Source organism: Cyprinodon tularosa, unplaced genomic scaffold (genome assembly GCF_016077235.1).
Source record: "Cyprinodon tularosa strain WSP-4 unplaced genomic scaffold, ASM1607723v1 ctg9, whole genome shotgun sequence".
Classification (NCBI taxonomy): domain Eukaryota; kingdom Metazoa; phylum Chordata; class Actinopteri; order Cyprinodontiformes; family Cyprinodontidae; genus Cyprinodon; species Cyprinodon tularosa.
The window spans coordinates 1,456,143-1,479,722 of record NW_024039673.1 but is presented as its reverse complement, the minus strand read 5'-3'; the positions used below and the strand labels follow the sequence as shown (position 1 = coordinate 1,479,722).

The following is a 23,580-nucleotide window of genomic DNA, read 5'->3' as shown; positions in this document are numbered from 1 at the left end:
CAATTATTTATGTAATTTTATAGCTCCAATCCTTACTGTCACAAAGCTTTATATTTTAGACTGTATTTTTGAAACTTTTGAACAAACTGATGTAATCTTAAGGGAAGACATTTACAAAATAAAGTTTTAAAAGATACCAGAATAATCTAGAGTAATTTCCTTTTAAAAATGAGCACAGCTTTGTTTAAAAGGTGGGATTAAAACAGAAAACTTGAAAAATGATTTCAATTTTGGTTCCACATATAACCTAACATATACATAAGTCCAAATGTATTCATACGCCTGAAACCATTTGTAAGCATACAGTTTTTATTTTGCTCCTTGTTAAATAGTTGGAAAAATAGATCATTTATTATTTTATACTTTTTTACAAATGGCATTTTAAAAGGTAATTATATAGCTACAAAATCAGCTCTATTAGACCCTTTAAATGTGTGATTCCAATAAAAGCATCAACAACAAAAAGTATTGACAGATAATGTTGGGAAATTTTTAAAGGCAAATTGATGTTTTTTAACTCCTATATGCACATTTATATTACAAAAAGCATTTATTTTAGCTTTGCATCCACAGCATACATTTTCTCCATATTAATACAGTTTATCTGCTGTTCGTTTTAGCAGTCGTCAATAGACAGCGCTAAGATCACATTGTATTAAAATCTCCCAGCCTCCTCAAAAGACCATCCAGTGTCTCCATGTTCTGGGATTTCTCCTCCAGCAGCTCATATCGCAGACTTGAAATATCCTGTTTAATCTCCTTCAGCTCACCTGGACCAGATCAGAGGCAATAATAAGGAAATGTAAAACAGGAAATGAGACCAAAAAAATAAATAAATAAACAGGGGTCGACATTTACAGACATCTGTTGCTGGGCAGAGTTCTGTAGTGATTACACTATAATACTACAAACCAGTTCAAGTATTTTTTTTTTGCCACAAAACCAAATAATTATAATGACTTAAAGACAGAGTTCAGTTTATATTACCTTCTGTGATCTCATCGCTTTCTCTGTCTGCTTGAGCTTTAATTATATAACGCTTGATTAGACGCTTCATGATCTTCTGCATCCAGTGAAGAAAAAAAGGTGGGATAAAAGCAATTCAATATTAATGTACAAAAGCAATTGTAGCATAATATAGTATTAAAACTCTCAGCTATCCAACAGGAGGAACATCATAGTTACTTTTATTCATACCTGATATCTTGTTGGACCATTAGATCCCCCATATCCTGGTTCTTTGCTCTTTCCCAGCTAAAATAATAAACAAATGGTTGTTAAATGATTAAGTCCACAGTCCTACTTTATTGCCACAAGAGGGCGCAAATTACTACATTTTTTCTTAATACAAACAAAATTAAAAAATATTCTGGTACAATATATCATGAAAGAATGAAAGAAGGTTGAATATAATTGCAAAGAAGTTGGATGTGGTATGAACTTTTTCAAAAATTTGAAAAATGTGGATAGCAAATATATTCAACTCCTTGCATTGTGATGCTGGAGTATGTCTGTGAGGTTTTTATTCATATTAGGAGGAATCTACTTACTTGATTAAGCTCTATCTCAGCTTTCTTCTTATTGAGTCTGTGAACCACATATAAGAGCATGGACTTTATGGCTGTGACCAATCCCAGCATAGATTTGGGACTGGGGACCAGATTGAAGGGAACAGGGAGTGTCCTTCCCTCCTCGAAGTAGGAAAACCAAAGTTTTGCCCGAGCAAACTTCCATTCAACATCAGCATCGTCCTAATGAGGTGTCAGAAGAGAAAAAAATTAGTTAAAAAAAAAGGTTAGAATAGTAAATAAATGCTTTTTTTTTAAAGAACAGAGTTTTTTTTTATCTGTAATTATATGAAAATAAAGATAAAATAATCAAACACGCTCAGCCGAATTTCCCATCTGTTGCAGTAGTAATTAGTGTGTTTAGATAAGGGCATGAAAACAGGAAGATCTAGAAGCAATACCTCCATAAGACTTTACTTTTGAGTAACTTTACAGCATACTGTAGGACACCTTAATATAAAGTTGTTGCTTAGAGGATATTTAGATGAGAAATAAAACAGCATTTTATTGCAATTAGGCACAAATTTCTCTATAGCAAGATCAGAAAACCCATAGCAGTAAAACATGGCCTAGATAAAGAGCATCTTGAACTTTTTATATTCTATCACAATTCAACATAATTATGTGATGTTGTAAGTGTTTCTTTGTGTTAAAAAAGGAAATATGTCTTTATAAAAATCTGGTTAATCCTCATTTTCTACAAGGATAATCTCAATTTCAAAAATAGACGTGTTCTGAGTTCAACTCCCACAGACTGCCTCTCTGGCTCTCTGAGTAAGAACCTTAACCCCAGACTGCTCCCTGGGCCCCCAACCAAATTAAAAGTAATTGTGACAGAATGGAGCTAACTCAGCATTGAATTATAGCTGTCTAAGCATTGAGGAGAGAGGTGGCCTAGTGGTTTGGGCATAGAGCTTGGAATCCTGAGGTTTTGAGTTTGAGCCCCACTCCCACAGACTGCCCTTAACCCAACACTGCTCCCCAATGGCAGCCCACTGCTCACCATGGGGATGGGTTAAATGTAGAGGTAAATCCCTCGAATGTGAGGTCAACAAAGTTCATTTATTATTATTATTAGACTGCTTAGGAAGTTTTCAACTGCTTTTGTTAAAAAGATATGAGATGGAAGAAGTAACTGTACATGGATCTATACATATTTTGCAATGGCTGTGTTACCTGAGGACTGTGGGTAATAACTGTATGGATGAAGATGTGTGTAGGCACCTGTGTATGCTTCTATTTTGTAAAAAATATATATAATAATTAATGGATTTGCTAACTTAAGGTATTTTGGAGTATTGTGGACAGAGATCCAGGATATGGGAGAGAGCCTTCACACAGCGTGGTGGTGCCACCACCATGATTTTTGGTGGGGATGGTGTTTGCAGGTGCAGTCCTGTGGTGGAATCAATCATCTGTTATGGTGTTGCATTTTGGATCAACTGCTTATCTACATCTGAGATGAAACGATTGGATAGCCTCAATATGAAGGCCAGCTCTCTGTTAGAATTCCTCTCTAGAGGTGGTGGGAGACCAAAGGACTGTTAGACAGCATCTCCAACCTCCATCCTCCATACATGAAGCTGCTGCAGAGCTGGGGATCTCTTTCAGTGACAGACTGCTACATCCTAGATGCATCCACAGATCTTTTCCTGCAGCTGCTTTTAGAATTTTTACTGCTCCCAAACAAAACCAATAAGTGCTTAAAGTGACGTTAGTATTTACACAGGTTTTTGATCTAAACAAGAATTAGTTGCACTGTTTCTAATGGTAAGTAGCAGAGATGGTAATGACTGTTTGCTCAGTTTTTCTAATCGCTCTGGTGGCCTATTTTTTCCAGCAATAGTGTTTTTACTCATTTTATTTCTGCAGCTATGATGTTTCTCACAGCCTTATATTTTTTATAGAAACCAGCTTGTATGTGAACATTTCTAATTTGAACCAAAGCATTTTTGTATCAACTCGGCCCCATATATTGATATGTGCTTTTTCCGCTTCTACTATTCATCTTAACTTAATTCCGTATTTTGTGCACCCGGAAGCTTTTTTGTCAACTTGGTCTTTTTAAGTTTCCAACTGTCACATCCAAATTTTCTCACACAAAAAAAAATCAGGCAGGATTTCTCTCAGTAAGCCAGCTAAACAACTGTTATAATGAAGATAAAATAAATAAATAAATAAAAGTCCACTTTACATGAGGGAGCAATAAAGTAATTAGTGGGACTGCGACTCCCATCTATAGGCTCGATCTTGGACCAAGTGGTGACATATTACTGCAGTGACGTACCTCAATCTCCTGGAAGGAGCTGTTAATCATAGCGATGAGCATGTTGAGCAGCACTATTACCATGGTAACGTTGTAAACCCCGTACAGAACGTAACCAATGTTCTCTATGAATTTGTGTCCATTGTTAATCACTACAGACTTGACCTCTGATAGTCCAAATATAGCCCAGAACAAAGTCTTGAAGCTCTCCTCCAGGCTAAAAAAGACAAAAAACAGAAAGAATGACAAGAGGACAGTTTTAATTCAAGCAAGCTAATACATATCCAGGAAAAAAATGGAAAACGTCCTTTTTTAATCAATTGTAATATCTAAACATAGCACCAGTCTTAAATAGTAGAGGGAATTTAGAGCTAGAGATTCCTAAATCGTATAGATTCCTACAATGTTTAAAACAAGGATTCAAATGTTATTGTTTTAAACACAAATATGTATTTAAAATAAGAGAGAAGCCTCACAAAAAATATCGTACTCAAGACATTTTAAGAGAAGGACAAAAATAGTGAGAGATTAAATATGAAGGATGCTGATAGATAAAGATAATTTACTAATGATGGGCAAAGAGATACAGGGATATACTCTATAAAGAGAGAGAGATAAATATAATGAAATTGGGAGGTGATTTGGGATTTTTTTTTAGAAGAAGGGGTGTAACAAGAAGAGATGGAAGAATAGATGTAAAAAACTAAAGACAAAGGAAGATTCAGTTAAAAAAGCTAGTGAGAGAGAGAGAAGTAAGAACTAGATAAATACAAACAGACAGAGAGAGAGAAAAAATACTACGATGGATGAAAGATAAAGAACATATATAGAGAGAAAGACATATAGACAGAAACTGATATGGAAAAAATGCAGAGACGGCTAATGAACTGATAGAGGATAGATATAGAAAAAATTAGGTAGATACAGATGGATAAGCAATAGTGAGGTAAGTATGGTGAAAGAGAGAAAGATATATGACGATGGAGTGAGACAGAGAAATTGAGATGAAGGCAGAGGTAAAGAGATCATTTTAGCTGGTTTATAATAATTTACAGTATTAATTTACTGCATGAGGTTTGAGTGAATTGAGTGAGCTGCAAACACTGATCTACAAATAAATAAAACTCCCTGAAAAGACATTTATTTCTACCTAATTTTAGCCAGTAAATAAGATAATCTGCCAAAGGAATGAGTATTTCTGCTCTTAAACTAAGATATTTAGATGTTATGCACTCAAAATAAATCCTGGAGATGTTTATAAAGCATTATTTTTTTATTATTGAATCGCCTTACCTGCATATTTTCAGTTTTTGCAGTAAGCAAATTGTGTTTTGAAATTGACAGTTTTCTGTTATTTCTAGTTGTTCTTATGAATCAACGAGGATGATTAAGTCATGCTATGGTTCAGGGAGGAAAAGCTTTTGATAAGAACCCAAATTTTTATCTCAACCTATTTTTGCAATGATGAATGCCAGATACACCACATTATTCTGCAAGAAGTCTATTAATTAATCTAAATTGTTTTGTTTTCTACAATTAATAACCACATTACGTGGGTGCTCTCAAATACCAGTAATAGGTGTGGTGTAGAGGATTGCTGAGAGTCAGTGAGTCGATCAGCTGGTTTTCCTTAGATAGGAAACTTTGAATCAATCTGACTGTATGAACTGGTTGATCTGTATCTCTAAAGTGCCTTGAGATGTGTCGTGAATTGGCTCTGTATAAATAAACTGAATTGAAAACTGAATTTATAAACTTTTCATGGACTAAACAGATTCATCATCTCTCTGTAAAAGTTTAAAGAAGCTGTCAATCCTGAAAACTGAATCATAGTTTTGTTGTGTTTTCTCCTGGTATGCCTAAAACAAACATTAAACAAAGAACATTAACCAAACTTAGTTATTATTTTAGTTTTTTTTTTATCTTGCTTTTCTCAATTATCCCTATTTTAGCCTGCTTCTTTAATAGAAAAAGGCAATTTTTTTGTGACAATGATGCAAAGGCAGGAGAACTAGATACGAATGTCTTACGTAGTGAAGGCGTCATTCTGCTTCGCTCCCAGGTAGTAAGAGTACAGGTTGAACATGCCGATCATGAACGCCAAGAAGACTAGCAGGAAGATGACCATGAACTTGAAGATGTCTTTGACAGTCCTTCCCAAAGAGATCTGGAGTGGACCAAAGCTCTCGTTGGCTGGCAGGATGTAAGCAATCCGAGAGAAGCTCAGCACCACAGCGATGGCATAGAGGCCCTCTGACACCAGTTGAGGATCTGAGGGCAGCCAGTCGATACGTGCTGCAAACAAAAACATAAATCACCTATTAAACATCCAACATATCTCCTGCTAATAAACATGCAATCGGTTTTAGGGGGGGTATAGCAAGTGCATGGTGATTTGACTGTGGCCACAATAAAAGTAAGTTTTGCTTTTTGACACCTAACGTGAAAAATAAATAAAAGAAAGGGAGTTGAGCAAAATTTGAATCAAATTTATGTTTAACAAAAGGAGAGGAGAGAGTTATCCATTCATCTGATGTATTTCACTTATCAAAGTTTGGGTTGTAGGTTTAGTAAGCCTGGGATGGAAACCTTCACATCCTGCAACTCAGCAACTCTGCCTCTTCCTTGGGTTTAGCATGAAGCATTCCCAGGCCAGAGTAAATAATGAATCCTTGCAGTTTATTCCCCATCAGCCTTGGTGGGCTGGTGTCCGGCTACTTTTTAGTTCAAATACCTGAATTAAAGCTCCAGTTTGTAAAAATTACAGGATTCCCTGACAGAAATTTAATATATTATACATAAGTATGTAAATTATTATCATTTATGAATTGAAAATCACAAGCTTTATGTTCTTCTTGCCTTAGAAATAGCAATTTCTTTGCAGCAGTAAGAGCTGACAAACTAGTGACTGTAGATAACACTAGGATGGGAATTCTGCAAGTTAGACCTCCTGTATGTATAATCTATATCTACATAAAACAAACACTTAAACATGTTACACAGTCATTTGTAGAGACACCATCTGATATAATTTCTATTAAATGTGTTTGGGCATGTGTCTCTTCCATATTTGATGCCAAATAGTTGTACTTTTTATTAGTTCCTCATTGTAAAAACCTCCCAGGCTCAGTCAGACTGGATATATCATCCTTATTTTTCTTATTTATTTTTATCTTCTTAATTGGATTTAAGTAAGGATTTCAAGTTGGCCATTTTAACACCAGATTATGCTTTAATCAAGATTAATCTGTTGTTGCCCTGGTTTAAAAGCAACAGTGTAACTTTTAGTCACTTGACTTGTAACTTTCAGATTTAGCCACCCTGAATTTCACTCTATTGTCTTTTTTTTTTCCTTTTACTAAAAGCATCTTCCCCACCCATAGGAAAGAACAGCATCCCCACAGCATGATCCAGCCTCCACATTGTATCGACATGAGGAGAGTGTGTTCATGGAGATCTGCTACAATCAGTGTTGTGCATCCAAATGAAACATTTATTCTGGTCTCAACTAACCAGACAGGCCTCTTTCATCTGAAAACATGTGGGAAAATTATATGAATATTGTTCAAAGCTCTATAGGATAATCTTTGATTTTATCTCTTCAAATCAAATTTTCCAAAACCTGACGTAAAAAAGATCATTACTCTGAAATTCAAGTATTCAGAATCAAGTTGTTATACAAGATGCATTTTTGATTTATATAGTAAAATTGTAACCATAGGTATATGGTAAGTTAAAACCTCATGTTTGGGTGTCTGTTTACCCAGAATGAAGTAACATTTCTCTCGGCTCAGTTGGTCCAGTGTTTTGTTATGTTTGTACACATAGGCCTGGGCCCAGTCAGCTTGCTTCTTAGCAGAGAAACGGCAGCTGAAGGACGCCAGAAAAATGGCCAACATCCCAAAGTCCAAGAAGTTCCATGGTTCAACCAGGTACTCTCCGGGTCCCTGGCTCCAGATTTCCTTCACTTCAGCCCAAATCATGCCTGCAGGAACACAGATCAATAATCACATTCTTCTTTTAACAGTTGTTTACATACAGACTCATCTTTTGCTCACCAATGACCCATGAAATGATTAGGATCTCCATCCATGTAAAGGGGGTGGTGGTTGTGCGGTGAAGTACTGGGGGGTCCAGCTTTAGCTGTGAACTTCCAGATTGCTGATGGTGGGTCATGTTTGGCAACAGGGTGGTTCCTGCAAAACGGTCAGCAGCATTCAGGATGAGCAGACCCAGGAAAATTGTAAAGGATGAGGCGTGGGCAACAAACTTCATAAAGGGGCTGCGCATAACTTTTCCCACCTGAAAATGAAATAAAAAGGATGAGAGATCCTATTTTGTGGTGTAATCAACCATAACATATCTGTGCATTCACAAGTTAATGTGGGACAAAGTCTGAGCGCTCAGTACCCTGCTGCAAGGAGTGACCCAATACGCCACAGCCAGTCCAGGCAGTCCTATAGCCACAGCAAGAACCACCAGCAGCTTAATCGCAGTAGTTTGTTGTCTCAGCCCAGGAATGTTCTCGTACCAAATGCTCAGCAGCTGCTGCTGGCAGTTTGGATGGGCAACAAACTGGAGGAAACCAAAGCTGGGTTAAAATAACTTAAGAAAAAACAGATCAGTTTGTTCATATACAACCAATTCATAATAAATGTCAATTTAGATTATGATGCAGTTCATTTAAATATAATAATTAACAGCTCTGTCTTATTTCAGCTTAAATCAGAAAAACATTCTTCCAAAGACAACCTAACAAACATTCCAGTTTAATACAAACTATACTTTCTGTTGATTATTTGATTACAGTTGATCAAAAGTCTTTTCTTCTGCAAGAAAGGTGTCATTTATTGAATAACCAATTATTTTGTCTGTTATCCAAAGAGCTAATATTAAAAGCAAAAGAAAACAAAAATCACAGTTACATTTTATTTTGGTATGTTGTTTGTTTAAATCTACCACCTAAATAAATGTATATGCATACATACATACTAATCACCTATTTATAGATAAATACTGTAAATCTTTCTCTTAAATAAAATCATTAACCGTATCCATGGGTGCACATATCCAAAAAAAGTAACAGTTTATAAATCACTGCAGAGATGATATATTTTGTTTGCTTGAATCTCTAGAATTCAGAAATGTCTGTTAAATGTCTATTTAGAAGTTCAACACATGTCCCAAACATACAGCTTCCACATCATTTAAGATGGATTTACCCAAAGGAGGATGTTGTGCTTTCAATTAATGATTTAAAATGTGAAAGGACTTTTGGGAACCATGACACTTTCCCCTCGTCCTTCAGGCTCAAGACGAGGGAAACCAGCCAGTAAGTTTTCAGTTCAAACTAACAGCATCCATGGGGGAGAAAACAGTCTAGCAGTCAGTGATAGATTTTAAATAAAAATTAAACTCTTTACCAAAATGTTTGTTTTATATACAGTCTGATAGGATCAAATTTACACAACATAGAGTCCAGTCTGTGAAGCTATTAAACATGTGAGTTTGTGCATCTTTCTAAACATCAAACTACACACCAAGGCGGATCTTTACCCGAAATCTACTCCACAGAATTAAATATGTTTAATCTGACAAAGTCTACACTAATTCAACAGTTGGCTACAGGTACTTAAAGGAAAACCTATCTGTATTAATCCGTATTTAGATAAATTCTCAGGCTGCACCATAGGGGTTGTGTGGAAAAACATTGTTATATTGTTAAAAATATTATAGAGGAGTAAAATGTGGGAAAACGATGCAAAATACGTTGAAGCAGCTTCAGTCTGTTGGATTTTATGGGGAAGTTATGATTTGCGTTTGTTAAAAAGCAAAGAGATTGGACCACTGTGTGAATTTTCCAGAATGATGGATTCTGATTGCATCAACCTTTAGCCCTCTAGTCGCCTAAATGGAAACTTTAAATGACCAAAATAAAAAATAAAAAACTAGAAATTTGTGAGCAAAACTCTTTTAAATAGTGGAGTGTTTTACAGTTTTGCTTATTGCTGTCTTGTTAATTTACCTTTTTGAGTTCATATTTGATTGCTAATTTGAGCCGGGTCAGTGAGGGGCGACCAGGTATATCAAAGCTTTCATCAGAAGCTGTTTCTCCATTCAGGATGGCCTCCACTTCCTCTGTGCTCCGACAGAGGTCCAGAAGGCCCACCACGTAATCTTTACACTGGTTAGACAGGCGACTGTAATCATTCTGCAAAGATAAAGAAGAAACATGAGCAACAAGTGGTTTCATGTAGTTTTAAGAAACGTTGGTAGGAATTAAAATGGACACCATTCAATTGTGATCTTTAAACCATCTTTGTCATTCAGAGTGTCACAAATATTGCACCCTCATTTTTTTGTACAAAAACATTTATTTTTATATGTGAGCATGTTAATGTGTATATAAGGGTTCGCTTTACATAGTAGAATGTAAATGTGTAAATGTAAATCTGTAAATGTGACAATAAAATTTAAATCATCTCAGTTTTTTTGTTGGTCACTAAAAAAACATTTTGTTTTATTCCAGTTTAAAAATACCTACAAATTACCTCATAAGTGTATTTTTTTCAGTAGGTGCATTTAACAAAAATGTTTAAGTAATCTGATGCTCTATGAAAAAATAATATTCTACCCTACAGAATACTTATACACAAATGTCATAAGTATGGCCTTTAAAAGAAAAAAAACTGGGGTCCCAAAACTCAACCTTGTACAACGCCACATTCAATGTGAATTTTGAAACTTTATTCTTATCCTTTATAAACCTTTATAAATGTTTAATTGTAATAAACACCACTGGATTTTCATTGTGAATATAGCAAATTAATCATATCTTCTTGTAAATGTTCTTGTTTTCAGGAAACAAACCACATTTCAAGCAACTGAAACCTGTGAGAGCAGACAACAGCTGCCAGAAAACAAATCAACTCAGGCAACATGTTCGGTTACTCTGACCTTAAATTCTTTCTCTATATCAGCTAGCATGGCCAGCTCATTGCTGAGCTCCAATGCTGCCAGCACCGGATCCTCGTTAGAGAGAGAGAGGTACGCAGGACTGGCCAGTCCTCTGTATGCATTGATCCTGGAGCGTGAGTGGCTGAAGGAATCATACTGCTGCTGATAGTTACACGAGTCGCAGCCACAGAAGTAGTCATGAGGAGGATCGATGCGGGCCCCTTTGCTCAGGAGCGTGTAAACTATCTCATATTCCTGGCAGTGAGCTGCAAGAATCACTGGAGTCACATCATGAGAAAACCTGTGAAGATAAACAAAGCAAAAACAATATTTTCCCATTGCTGTACTATAGCTTTAACTTTGGAACATTACCCTGATCAACAATAATGAAATCAGTAAGAAATCCTCTCAGTAAAACTTTGGCAGTTTTAGCTAATTTTATGAAAGAAGGATATTACATCTTTTAAAGCTCATTAACTCACTTCGGTTTAGCAAGGATCTAAGGTAGGGGTCAAAACGCATCACTATAAATCTAAAATAACCTTTTATTGACTGCGAAACTGCAAATTTTGCCATTGATTTCTAGTCTACAACAAGTCAGCCTTAGCTTGATCACCTTATTATACAGTAGATGTAAATAAACCATTAGAACAAATTGTTTTATTTTATGGGACAAACATTACACCGGAAAAAATCAGATTTATCCATCCTTTAATTCAAATAAATTTCATCAGGGAAAAAACAATGTTGAAATCATTTTTCACAGAATATTCCGTTCCATCCAAGATAGTTTAAAAGGTGGGACGCTCAAAGATAAGATGACATTGATTGGTAAAGTTCTTGAAGAGAATAAGCCCCGTAGCATCACAGAATCTACACCATGCGCTCTAAAATGGGAATTTAGAGCTTTTTCTCACATTCCGAGTGAGATAATTTTTCCATTTTTCTTGCACACCTCCCAAACCACTGATTGGCTGTAAAAGTTAACTTTTCTCAAATCTATAATTAGACAGATTTCTCTTCTATTTGCGTTATCTGTGATAATTTCTTGAGAGATATGCACTTTCTCTAAAGAGAACCACTCGCACTGCAATATACACTCACCGGCCACTTTATTAGGTACCCCATGCTAGTAACGGGTTGGACCCCCTTTTGCCCTCAGAACTGCCTCAATTCTTCATGGCATAGATTCAACAAGGTGCTGGAAGCATTCCTCAGGGAGTTTGGTCCATATTGACATTATGGCATCACACAGTTGCCGCAGATTTGTCGGCTGCACATCCATGATGCGAATCTCCCGTTCCACCACATCCCAAAGATGCTCTATTGGATTGAGATCTGGTGACTGTGGAGGCCATTTGAGTACAGTGAACTCATTGTAATGTTTAAGAAACCAGTCTGAGATGATTCCAGCTTTATGACATGGCGCATTATCCTGCTGAAAGTAGCCATCAGAAGTTGGGTACATTGTGGTCATAAAGGGATGGACATGGTCAGCAACAATACTCAGGTAGGCTGTGGCGTTGCAACGATGCTCAATTGGTACCAAGGGGCCCAAAGAGGGCCAAGAAAATATTCCCCACACCATGACACCACCACCACCAGCCTGAACCGTTGATACAAGGCAGGATGGATCCATGCTTTCATGTTGTAGACGCCAAATTCTGACCCTACCATCCGAATGTCGCAGCAGAAATCGATACTCATCAGACCAGGCAACGTTTTTCCAATCTTCTATTGTCCAATTTCGATGAGCTTGTTCAAATTGCAGCCTCAGTTTCCTGTTCTTAGCTGAAAGGAGTGGCACCCGGTGTGGTCTTCTGCTGCTGTAGCCCATCTGCCTCAAAGTTCGACGTACTGTGTGTTCAGAGATGCTCTTCTGCCCACCTTGGTTCTCACTGTTGCCCTTCTATCAGCTCGAACCAGTCTGGCCATTCTCCTCTGACCTCTGGCATCAACAAGGCATTTCCGCCCACAGAACTGCCGCTCACTGGATGTTTTTTCTTTTTCGGACCATTCTCTGTAAACCCTAGAGATGGTTGTGCGTGAAAATCCCAGTAAATCAGCAGTTTCTGAAATACTCAGACCAGCCCTTCTGGCACCAACAATCATGCCACGTTCAAAGTCACTCAAATCACCTTTCTTGCCCATACTGATGCTCGGTTTGAACTGCAGGAGATTGTCTTGACCATGTCTACATACCTAAATGCACTGAGTTGCCGCCATGTGATTGGCTGCTTAGAAATTAAGTGTTAACGAGCAGTTGGACAGGTGTACCTTATAAAGTGGCCGGTGAGTGTATTTTTCAAAAGGAGGCAACAGTAGGTTTACCATCCAAACAGATGTTTCTTTTCTTTTTTTTTTTTTGCTTTTATGTCACAAGAAAATGTGTATAATAAGATAATTTTAAGCCTTACAAGGTGCTGTGTGATGCTTCTTTACCAGCCGTACCTTGTCCCATCTTCATCATAAGCATAGAAGTCATCCAACATGTCTACTTGAGCAGGACTTGCTGTCAGACGGTTAGCATCTCTGAAAGAAGGGTGACTGAGCAGGGCCTCTGTGATACGAACATAACCCTTACCTATGGCACAAACAGAGAAAACTGGTTATAGAAGCGTATTTATTTTCCTACATGAATAAAATCTAAAATTGATTTAGTTAAATATAAGGTAATTATATAAAATAATTATTGTGAGTAGAAGGCAAATTGGAATAAAAACTAAAAATCTAAAAAGTGCAGATTGCCTATTTATTTAGCCCCACCTGGGTCAATCACAGTTACAGAATGTTTCTACCATTTTCCCCACATCTAGAGACTGAAATTTCCTTCTTTAGATGTGAAATCTCCACTTTTTCCTTTTCTTTCTTTCAGATTATGTGAAAATGTCAGTAAAAATAGGTTTTGGATTAATGTTTTGCTGGAAGATAAACCTTCAGCACAGTTGAAAGTCTTCTGTAGCCTCTAACTGGTTTATTTCCAGTATAGCGCCATATTTGGCTTAATCTATCAACCCATTCATTTTGATGAGCTGCCCTGTCCGAGCTGAAGAGATGAATCTCCTCAGTATGACGTTGCAACACTATGTTTCACAGTATAAAGTGACTGTTTGGAATATAGCTTTTGCATGTAGCTAAAATGTTCAGTTTAGGTCTGAACTGAATTTGTTTCTGTTTTCTGCAAAATGCAAGTCAAAGATTTACAAGCAGTTTCTCCAGCCTGAGTTATGGATCTCTGCAGCTCCTCCAAGGCTACTGTTATTCTGATTATTAATCTCCTTGCTCAGTATGTCAGTTCAGCTCCATGGACATGACTCTGTGGGTTTGCGGTTGTGTCATACTTTTTTATTTTTTCATAAAATTAGATGTTCAACATTCATAATCCAGTTCTATTTCCTGTCTCTGTTTTAAACCTCTGAACAATTTGAATCTTAACCTTTCATCTATGTTCTTTTGCTCTTGCTTGTTCATTAATATTGTCCAACAAACCTCTGAGGCCTTCACAGAACAGCTGTTTATACAAAAGTCTTTGATTTGTTCATTTCTGAGGTTGTTTGCATGAATTTTATTTTATTTTATAGGAGCTAAATACAAATGTAGAGCACTCTTTTTAGATTTTTTTTTTTTTTTGCCAAAGAAAATGTGAAAACCTTCTATTGTTCCCTTCCCATTTTGTGTTGGTTCTTAAAATATCTGGATATTTACCAAATGGGAACTTCATGAGTAAACTTTCAGTTAAATCAAATATTGAGCAGTTGATGCAAAGCTGTTATTTTTCCAGCGATAAAAATCCCTTTGCTCTGATGAAAAGCTAATTTTGACGCCTCTGTATCACATACTATCTGCTCCCTGCCAGATGAGATTAAACTTTCAAGTAAATATTTATCTACAGTATGAATACACAAGAGCACAGTTCTTACTGATGGCCAAAAGGAGAGCGTCTCCCACTCTGGCTAAGTCTGCCCTCCCCAGCAGCAGCTCCGTCACCTCCAGATGTTCATTGGCCACAGCCAGCTGCAGAGCGTTTTGTCCCATGTAATCCACAGCATTGACATTCAGGTTGGGGATCTGAAGCAGCATGCGACGCACCTCTGGGATGTTGCCGTACTCAGCTGCCTCTAGGAAACGTTGCTCGACATCTGAAAGGCTGATCAAAGGAGCTGAGAACATATAGGCAGGACCTCGTAGAGCCTGGCGCCGTTTTACAGTGCTGATGCGAGCTGTGAGCTGCCTGTCAGAGCTGCTGTGCCTGCTGGGAATCAGGGAAGCATACAGTTCTGATCATAAGATAATAAAATGGATCACACTTGTCTCAATTGTTTAAAAGCTTCAAATTTGTTTAAATCTAACGTTCTTTACAAAAACAACCAAATTCAACACTTTCATGTTTTGTTAAAGAAAGATTAGCAACTTCAAGTCAAAGCTGCTATATTTACTTTTATGAGCTATCTAACAATATTATTGCTCAGTTTTTTTCTTACAGACTTCCTACTTTCTGTTTTATGTTTAAAATATTTTTAAGATATGGAAAAATCTATTTTCTACCACATCCCTTCTAATAGTTTCATATGAGTGCTGATTTTCATTGACTTGCTTTCTAAAGGTGCACTGCTACAAAAAGTAAATGAAAAGCTCAAATAACACATCCTAGACCTGAATAAATGAAATAATATCATTTAATACTTTGTTCTGTACAAAGTTAAATGTACCAACAACAAAAACAAAAAATATCAATAGAAATCAATCGTATTAACCAATGGAGGCCTAATGTTGGAGTCGAACACAAAGTTACAGTGGAAAAACACTAAAGGCTGATCCAACTTTGATTAATGCACATTTGTGGTCTACGGGAGGTTTTGCTGGGCTCTGGCAGTGCTCCTCCTGTTCCTCCTTGCACAAAGGCAGAGGTAGCAGTTGTCCTGCTGGGTTGTTGCCCTCCTACAGTCTCCTCCACGTCTCCTGGTGAACTGGCCTGTCTCCTGGTGGCACCTCCAGCCTGTGGACTACTAAGCTGACAGATACAGGAAACCCTCTTGCCACAGCTCGCATCCTGGATGAGCTGCACTACCTGAGCCACTTGTGTGGGTTGTAGAGTCCATCTCATGCTACCACGAGTGTGAAAGCACCACCAAGATTCAAAAGTGACCAAAACATCAGGCAGAAAGCATTAGGTACTGAAAAGTGGTCAGTGGTCTCCTCCTGCTGAACCACTCCTTTTTTGAGTGCGACAGAAATTTTTATTTAATATGAATTATGTTGTGTTGTTTATGTGTTAATTGATTTGTTTTAGCAGTGTATTTACTCAGGCCGATATTTTTGATTAACTGTATGTGAAAACCTTCACAGCTTTTTGCAGGCTTTATTTAGTTATTGAAATTCTGCATGACCAGAGCAGACAAGAACGTTGGCAACACTGCATGTTCTCCCTTGCAAGGATTTATAAATGCTGGCTTGAATGAAGAAATACCAGAACTAATTTTCCTGTTAAATGAAGCCTAGGTGGAAGTTCAGCTGAAGAGTCTAAATTACTATCCCTCATCATCAGAGGCTCTCTGCCTCTGATGCAAACCAATCGGCATTGAAATCCACGACTCAATCTGCTACCCAGCCAAGCGCAAGCAGTGGTTGCGCTAGTCTGATTTTGACATAGATTCAACCCTCCTCCATCTCCTTCTCAACCATCGTAGTTATGGTCCATCTAGCTTTTTCATGGTGCTTCTTCAACCTTGTCCCCATCAAAGGTTAATTCTCTTACTGCATTCCCCGCTACATCTCAATTGGTCCTGCAGAAGACTGCCATGTTGAGCCTGGTTCTGCCAGAGGTTCAAATTTTTTCCTCTCCATTGTCGCTTCATGCTTGCTCATCACGAATAGGTTCATTCAAACCCCTTTATCCAAGCTGGACATCTATCTCCCGGGTCCCGAGTGAAGCACTAATATCAGCTCACACAGTCTACTGGATCCCACCAATTCAGCTCAAGCAGATCATCTTGTCAACCAACAGTATGGACTGAACCAACTTCATCTATCTCCACTCCACCACCAGTTTCAGGCCTGGGGGGAAACATCCCTGTTGTCTTACAACCGCTTATGCATATTATAGTAAAATTCAGTGCTAATGTTTCCCGCCGAGGTCTGAGAGTCAAAGTCTTAAAATTATTGTGTCAATAAAATTCTTCTAATTGTCTTTTTCTTTCTGTGTGAGTTTTTTTTAGATTGAAATAAGAACAATTTTTCCCCCTCAAAGATATTCAGGAATCTTTCTTATTCTACAGCTTTATCTCTAAGCGTTTCTCTAAAACAAACAGAACAGATCCATGTAATGACATTACCTGCTATACTGTGGCTGAACTGGAGGCCTAGACTTGATAGCAAACATGATCTCAGTAAAGCATTGTCCTTTACAAAACCTCACAAACTAAATATCTGTAAATATCCACTGCTTGAATCATTGTTATCAAAATGTCTGTTTTTCAAACTGTTAATTATAGTAGTTAAGATGTGGTTTATGTTTTTAATGTATATCTGGGTGGATTTCTTTTCTTTATCTTTTCTTACAAATAATCATGTAGAATGATGATGTGACCCAATTTACGTTTGAACCTACATTAATTAGGAAAACATGCCTCACATTTAACAGTATTTGCACTTTCTCTTTGTTTATCTTTTAGTCCAGGTAAAATCAGAGTCTTACCCAAGGTTTTGTCCAGCAGAACAGTATTCCTCCCTAAAATCATCATTCAGCAGCAGGTTGTCCTGGCTTCTTGTTCCGGATCTGTCCATGTTGCCAGGAGATTGGCTGCTGCGATTGCCTCCCCGCGGTTTGTGGTTCATCCTGAGCGATGATCAGCAGCTGAGGGTCTGCTCCTGCTTCATGTGAGCAAGTAGTCGAGTGCCTGCGGCATGTTCCTTCTTTGCTCACTCTGCCGCCCTCCCCCTATGTTTATTCTCTATCCTTGAGAAAGAATGCATCCTTCTGGGTCCCACTGTACTTTTATTTACATGACACAGTCAATCTCACAGATGTAGAGAAAACCTTAAGGATCACTTTGATGATCAAAATCATTCCTCTTCAAATTGTGTTCTGTATCTTTAGAAACCTTAACGCTCCACTCTCCCCCTTACTCTGGCCTCGTCTCTACCTTACCTGTCAAAGTTTTAATTAAGTTTTTAAGTTGAAGAAAAGCAAATGCAGGATATCCCTTTCCTTAAGTTTTACTGCTTGAATTGTGTATAAGAAAAACTTTGTAGTGAGCATGTTTGAATACGTGCGTGCCAGAGTGGATGATGGCTGATGTACTGCAGATGAGATTCCTCCAGGGTTAAATTCCCACTAGACCACACTTCCTGTCCGCTCCCACTTTCCACTGATCCCTGTCAAGTGTGGGAAAACAAACACACATAATCATATATCCTTAAGGCAAGCATGGCTGTTAATTGATATGGTGCATGGTAATCTTATCTCTGTTTTAGAGAATTGTTGCCTCAATCTAACTCAGGCCTCAGTTTCATTATAAGTCACATTGGTACAAACCTTAAAAGTAGAAAAGAATCTGAAAACGCAAAGTCTCTGATGTCTGATAGAGTGAAAACTGCCTTTTAAGGCTCTGATTACTTAAGATTAGTCACTTCGTACATTTCATTCTGTGAGAGAGTTAGATGGCTTCAAGGAATAAGGTCTAAACACTGACGTATGTCAATAGTAGGAGTTTTTGTTAAGACTTCCTGCACAGAGCAGAACAGACCCAAGATCTAGGTGTAAACACTGTCAACCCAAACATACACAGTCCCATTAGGGGGGACAGAGAGTGCAAAGCACCTGAACGTGTCCCGTTCTCTATCTGTGTGTGCGTTTCTATGGATGGAAGCTGCCAACACATGCACATACCAGACCACACAAAGAGCCAGACTTCCAACAATGTTATCAACTGAATTAATGAATCTTTATCGAGTAAAAACACACAAACATAAAGTAAATCACGTGTTCTTGCGTGTAGAACTAAACAGGAAGACAGAGGTGGGAGATTACAGAGAAGAAATCCTCAGATGGGCCTTCTGCTCTTTGCTTTAAAGGTGAAGTACTCTTATTTTTGCCTCCATACATCGTTTTATTCCAAAAACACACGTAGCAGCTTAGAAAACTGAATAAAAAAAAACAGAGGTAATAATCTTTGGACCAAAGGAGGATAGAATAAGAGTTAGCACACGCTTTCAGCTACTACAGCTAAAAAAAAAACTGATTGATGTCCTGATGGACTCAGACCTGAACCTTCAGAAGCACATAAAGGCCTATTATCACCTGACGAACATTTCCAGGGTTACAGGACTAATGTCTAAGAAGGATCTAGAAAAACCTAATTCATGCATGTATCTTTATTATAATTGATTACTTGAAAGTTTTCTTCATGGTTTGCCTAAAACGTCCATCTGACAGTTCATCCGAAACACTGCTGCCTGTATTCTCACTAGAACTGAGAAACATAATCAGCCTGGTTTTAAAATATTTCCACTGGCTCCCTGTAGCTCAGAGAATAGACTTTAAAATCCTTCTGTTAATCTATAAATCACTGAATGGATCAGAACCTCAATACATAACAGATTTGTTGTGAGTGTATCACCCAGATCAGGTCTCAGGTCTTCTAGTTCCAGCCTACTCTGTTCACCCAGAACTAGAACCAAACACGGAGAAGCAGCATTTAGTTCCTATGCTCCATTGATCTGGGACAAACTCCCAGAAGACTGGACAACTGCTGAAAGCCTGAGTTCTTTTAAGTCACAGTTAAAAACCAAATTTTTTTAAAACAGCCTTTGACTGTTGAAGTTAAACTGTTAACTGAGGTGTTGTTAGTTTAAAGTTTTATGATGTCTTTATATGATTTAATTCTGCTTTTATTTTCCTTCTATTTTATACCTCAATTTTCATAAAGCACTTTTAATTGTCTTTGAACTGAATTGTGCTCTATAAATAAACTTTCCTTGCCTTAGAACGATGTAGTATATTATGTGAGTGGTGAAAATGTTTTTCCGATCCTTTAAGCTGTTTTTCCTTTTTTTTGACATTTAAATTTCAGGATTTTGTAAATCAAGAAAAGTACAAAATCTTGGATGGATAACATCAGTTATTATATGATACAGGTTTAAATTCTGAATTAATTTCATAAAAGAAAAATGAAATTAATGTTGTCAGTGTATCAGCCACCCAGACCTTTCAGATCTTCTGGCAGGACTCTGTGTACCCAGAACCAGAACCAGCAAGGAGAGGCGACCTTTAGTTCTCATGCTTCACTAATCTGAAATAAACTCCCAGAAAACTGTAAAAGGGATGAAACACTGAGTTTTTTAGAGTGATCTTAAAATACTTATCATGGTGAGGATTTTATAGGCAGTAAATGCCGTTTAAATTCTTCAGTGTTGCAATGGTTTGCACACATTAACTAATTAATTTTTTATTATGTTTTTTTCAAAATTTTTCGATTGTTAATCTTTAAAATGTCCCTATATTGACCTATTGACCTATATTAACCCTTCCTGCTGCAGAACAGTCAGTCTGCTGCAACTGGATTTAGACTCTGCTTAAGGCACTCAGAATAATCCACTTTTAGCAATTTATTCACCTTAGGTGCTTAGGGCCTAAGGTGTTTTGTGATTAAAGTTTAACTTACAAGGGAAAATTGTAAGAAAATATGTGAATTCCTTGAGTTGAACTATTTTATTAGAAATACAGACATGTAAAGCACCCCTGATCACTGGGACACAAGGAGGGCAGACACAGGGATGGCCGCACCCACCAGTAAAGGGCAGACGAGAGCAACTGTAGCCCGACCCCGAGGGGCCAAACCCCAAAGGGGTCCAGTTCCTGAGGGGCCAAACCCCAAAGGGGTCCAGTTCCTGAGGGGCCAAACCCCAGTGGCTACAGCACAGAGGTCCCACTGGGGCGCAGCAGCAAGCTCCAAAGGGCTCGCTGACTAAGACACTCAGGTCAAGCTGCATGCACAAGCCACTCCCTGCCCTCCCTCCACCACTTTACTGACATTAGATCCCTTATAGGGGAGATGTATGAATGATGAATAAATTATGTATAAAGGATGATGTATAAAGTACGTTCCACACCACCTTAATTAACCTAGAGCCATTGCACCCAGATCCAAGATCAGGCTAGTCATAACAGCAGGCGGGCATCGGTCCAAAACCAAGCCCCCAACCTCCAATAGGGAAACCACCCAAGGGCAGGCCTTTCCATGGACCCCAGGTCCCTCCAGGCCCACCCAGGCCGGTAACCCATGTCCGCCAACGCAGATTCCCCAAAGACTTGCACAGCCTCCAGAAGTCTCACCCCGGGCCTCCCAATGCCCACTTGGAGGAGCAACCCAGTGAGAGAAATGTTCCAAATCAGCTTCAGTACGCCACCCGGACAGAGCAACAGGCCACACATTCCTAAGAGGAAAGGTAGCCAATCAAAAGTTTCTAGAGAGATTGATTTACTAATGAGCAGAGGCCCTGTATAGATTACTTGAATTGAACAGAATGTCTCTGTTCTGGTTAATATTTAGACTGTTCTTTTTTTCCAGTTCATGAGGATAGTTTTCTTTCCAATACATAAGGCAGTGAAGATGACATACAGGGAACTGCTGTCCAATTCATCTAGTTTACCCAGTAAACCCAGTCATTTCTGTAGTTTGGAAGCATTGTGTGATTGGATAGGTATCAACCATTATTCCCAGTGCTGGATTACCTTTGATTACAATTTCTGACCAGTATCTAATGACAGTTTTGGAAATGGATTCTTATTCTTAAATATTTACTTGTTTTTTGTTTGTTTTGTTTTTTTGCTACAATTGTTTTTATTCTGTTAAAAGTGTTTTGTTCTGTTGACCTTGCCTTTTATTCTGTTGAAGTGTAAAAGGCAAGGTCAACAGCACCATCTGCTGGAATGGATCGTCTCTCTTCTCTATCATAGGTATTTCACCTGTTGCCGTGGTTCTCTTAGCCAAATAACTGTAGTAGAAAGTAAAAACAAAAAGAAAGAAATAAGGATAAACTAAGTTTGACCTATTTTATAATGCAGAAAATTGCTTCCTGCTGAAGTTAAAGCTGTGGATTTTTAAATCACTTAGGGCAGTTAGGCTATGATAAAGTAATTATAGAATTAATTTTAATTTCTTATAGTTGTACTGATAATAAGCCAGAGACCTGCAAAGTAAAAATGCTCTACAGTTTCAGGACTAAATTATCTGCACCTACTTGGATATTTAGGTAATGCTGACATGAGATAGGAGCCAAATAATCCCGATCTTGTGATTTGCAGTTTTGGTTGTGTTTAGGTTTTTACTCTGGGTTTTTGGTTACACTTTGATTTCTGTCATTCTGTGTTTTCTAGTCATTAGTTTTATCTGCCTTTACGGTCATTGAAGTTATTTTTGAGAAATATTTAAGCCCTCTTTTATTCCCTTGTTACTCTCCGCCCCCACCACCCCAGCTCCCTTCTAGCTACTTCTGCCCACACCTGCTCCCAATCAGTTGATTACTCCATTCATTGTACTGTTGGCCATACATACCCCTCTGAAGTTATTGTTTTCTGTGTTCTCTCCATTCACTCCTGAAATTTTGTGTTACTCTCTGTTCTGGTTCCTTTGTGTACTTGTTTGTTATTTTTAGATGTATTCTTCTCTTGCCACCACATTACATCTGCAAGAAACCATCTCTGCCTCTGGCTCTGCATTTGGTTCCCCTACAATCCTACTCATCTTGACACAAACTATTTCAAACATGGAGTCATATTTTGATATGTCTGTATTGATGGTTAAAAAAAACAAGCATTTTATTTGAATAGATTAATTCTCTGTGGGTCTCTGTGTAATATAAAAAATATAACCAGGGATGTCTGGGGGACAGTGATTCGCCTACATGTTATGAATGCAGGCGTACCATAAATGATAAATTATGAACAGTTTAGTTTGTGCCTTTAAGTCGTTGCCCATCGGTAGACGTTACTTGGATATAACGACAGGGCATTGGATGTAGGAGTTTGCTCTGAAATCGAAGGATTGACGGTTCAAGCCCCGACTCCGACTTTCAGTGTCCTTGTGTCCTTGGGCAAGACACTTCACCTGCATTGTCTACTGATGGTGGTCAGGGGGCCCGATGGCGCCAGTGTACGGCAGCCCCGCTTCTGTCAGTGAGCCCCAGGGCAGATGTGGCTCCAATGTAGCTTGCCACCATCAGTGTGTGCGTGAATGGGTGAATGAATGTAGTGTAAAGCGCTTTGGTCAAGTCTTCTGACTTGAATAAAGGCGCTATATACGTACATGCCATTTACCATATAACATAATGGAATATCTCAGAACAGCTCCAAATGACACAAAACTCATATGGGTGAGTAGAACAAGATGTAACGTAAAATCAAGGGGCCAATGTAAAAAAAAAACGGTGTTCCCCTTTAAGCTTGTTGAAGTGTAGGCTACATTGATACAGATGCTCCTTCTCAGTAAAATATTTAATGTCTGTCCAGATAAATATTCATGTTCACTTGATAGAGATGATATTACACAATCTTTAACTCCTTTCTTACAACTATACCAACGTAGGTATTTTTAGGAGAGATAAATGCAGGCACTTTCCATTTTAGGATCAGACCTCTGTGAACAACAAAATAAAATGAAAACAGAAATATTAATAAAAAAAAAATTTTAAGTCACCATTGAAGGTTACAGGAAATTTGTGATGGATACTGAGTTGACTTTCAGAATCTAATTAAAACACAAAGACAAGTAAAGAGGCAAAATACATGGA

At 37.9% G+C, this 23,580-nt stretch overlaps 1 protein-coding gene across 3 annotated transcripts; it reads right to left on the bottom strand.

The window, feature by feature from the left end:
- Positions 1 to 86: 86 nt before the first annotated feature.
- trpc6a (transient receptor potential cation channel, subfamily C, member 6a) lies at positions 87 to 18,010 on the bottom strand. 3 transcript variants are annotated; one of them, XM_038273972.1, is made up of 15 exons: positions 17,486 to 18,009; positions 14,881 to 15,043; positions 14,712 to 14,805; positions 13,243 to 13,375; positions 10,792 to 11,092; positions 9,860 to 10,045; positions 8,245 to 8,409; positions 7,893 to 8,136; positions 7,598 to 7,819; positions 5,865 to 6,129; positions 3,856 to 4,051; positions 1,551 to 1,751; positions 1,198 to 1,254; positions 988 to 1,063; positions 87 to 770 (listed from the first exon to the last, which is right to left on the bottom strand). In XM_038273972.1, exons 1-15 carry the CDS (start codon positions 17,623 to 17,625, stop codon positions 646 to 648), a joined length of 2,568 nt encoding a protein of 855 aa, XP_038129900.1. In that variant the 5' UTR covers positions 17,626 to 18,009; the 3' UTR covers positions 87 to 645. The 3 variants fall into 3 exon arrangements, with proteins under 3 accessions (XP_038129900.1, XP_038129899.1, XP_038129897.1); XM_038273971.1 differs by having other exon boundaries at positions 14,712 to 15,040; positions 17,486 to 18,010; XM_038273969.1 differs by having other exon boundaries at positions 14,712 to 15,043.
- Between the last annotated feature and the right edge of the window lie 5,570 nt (positions 18,011 to 23,580).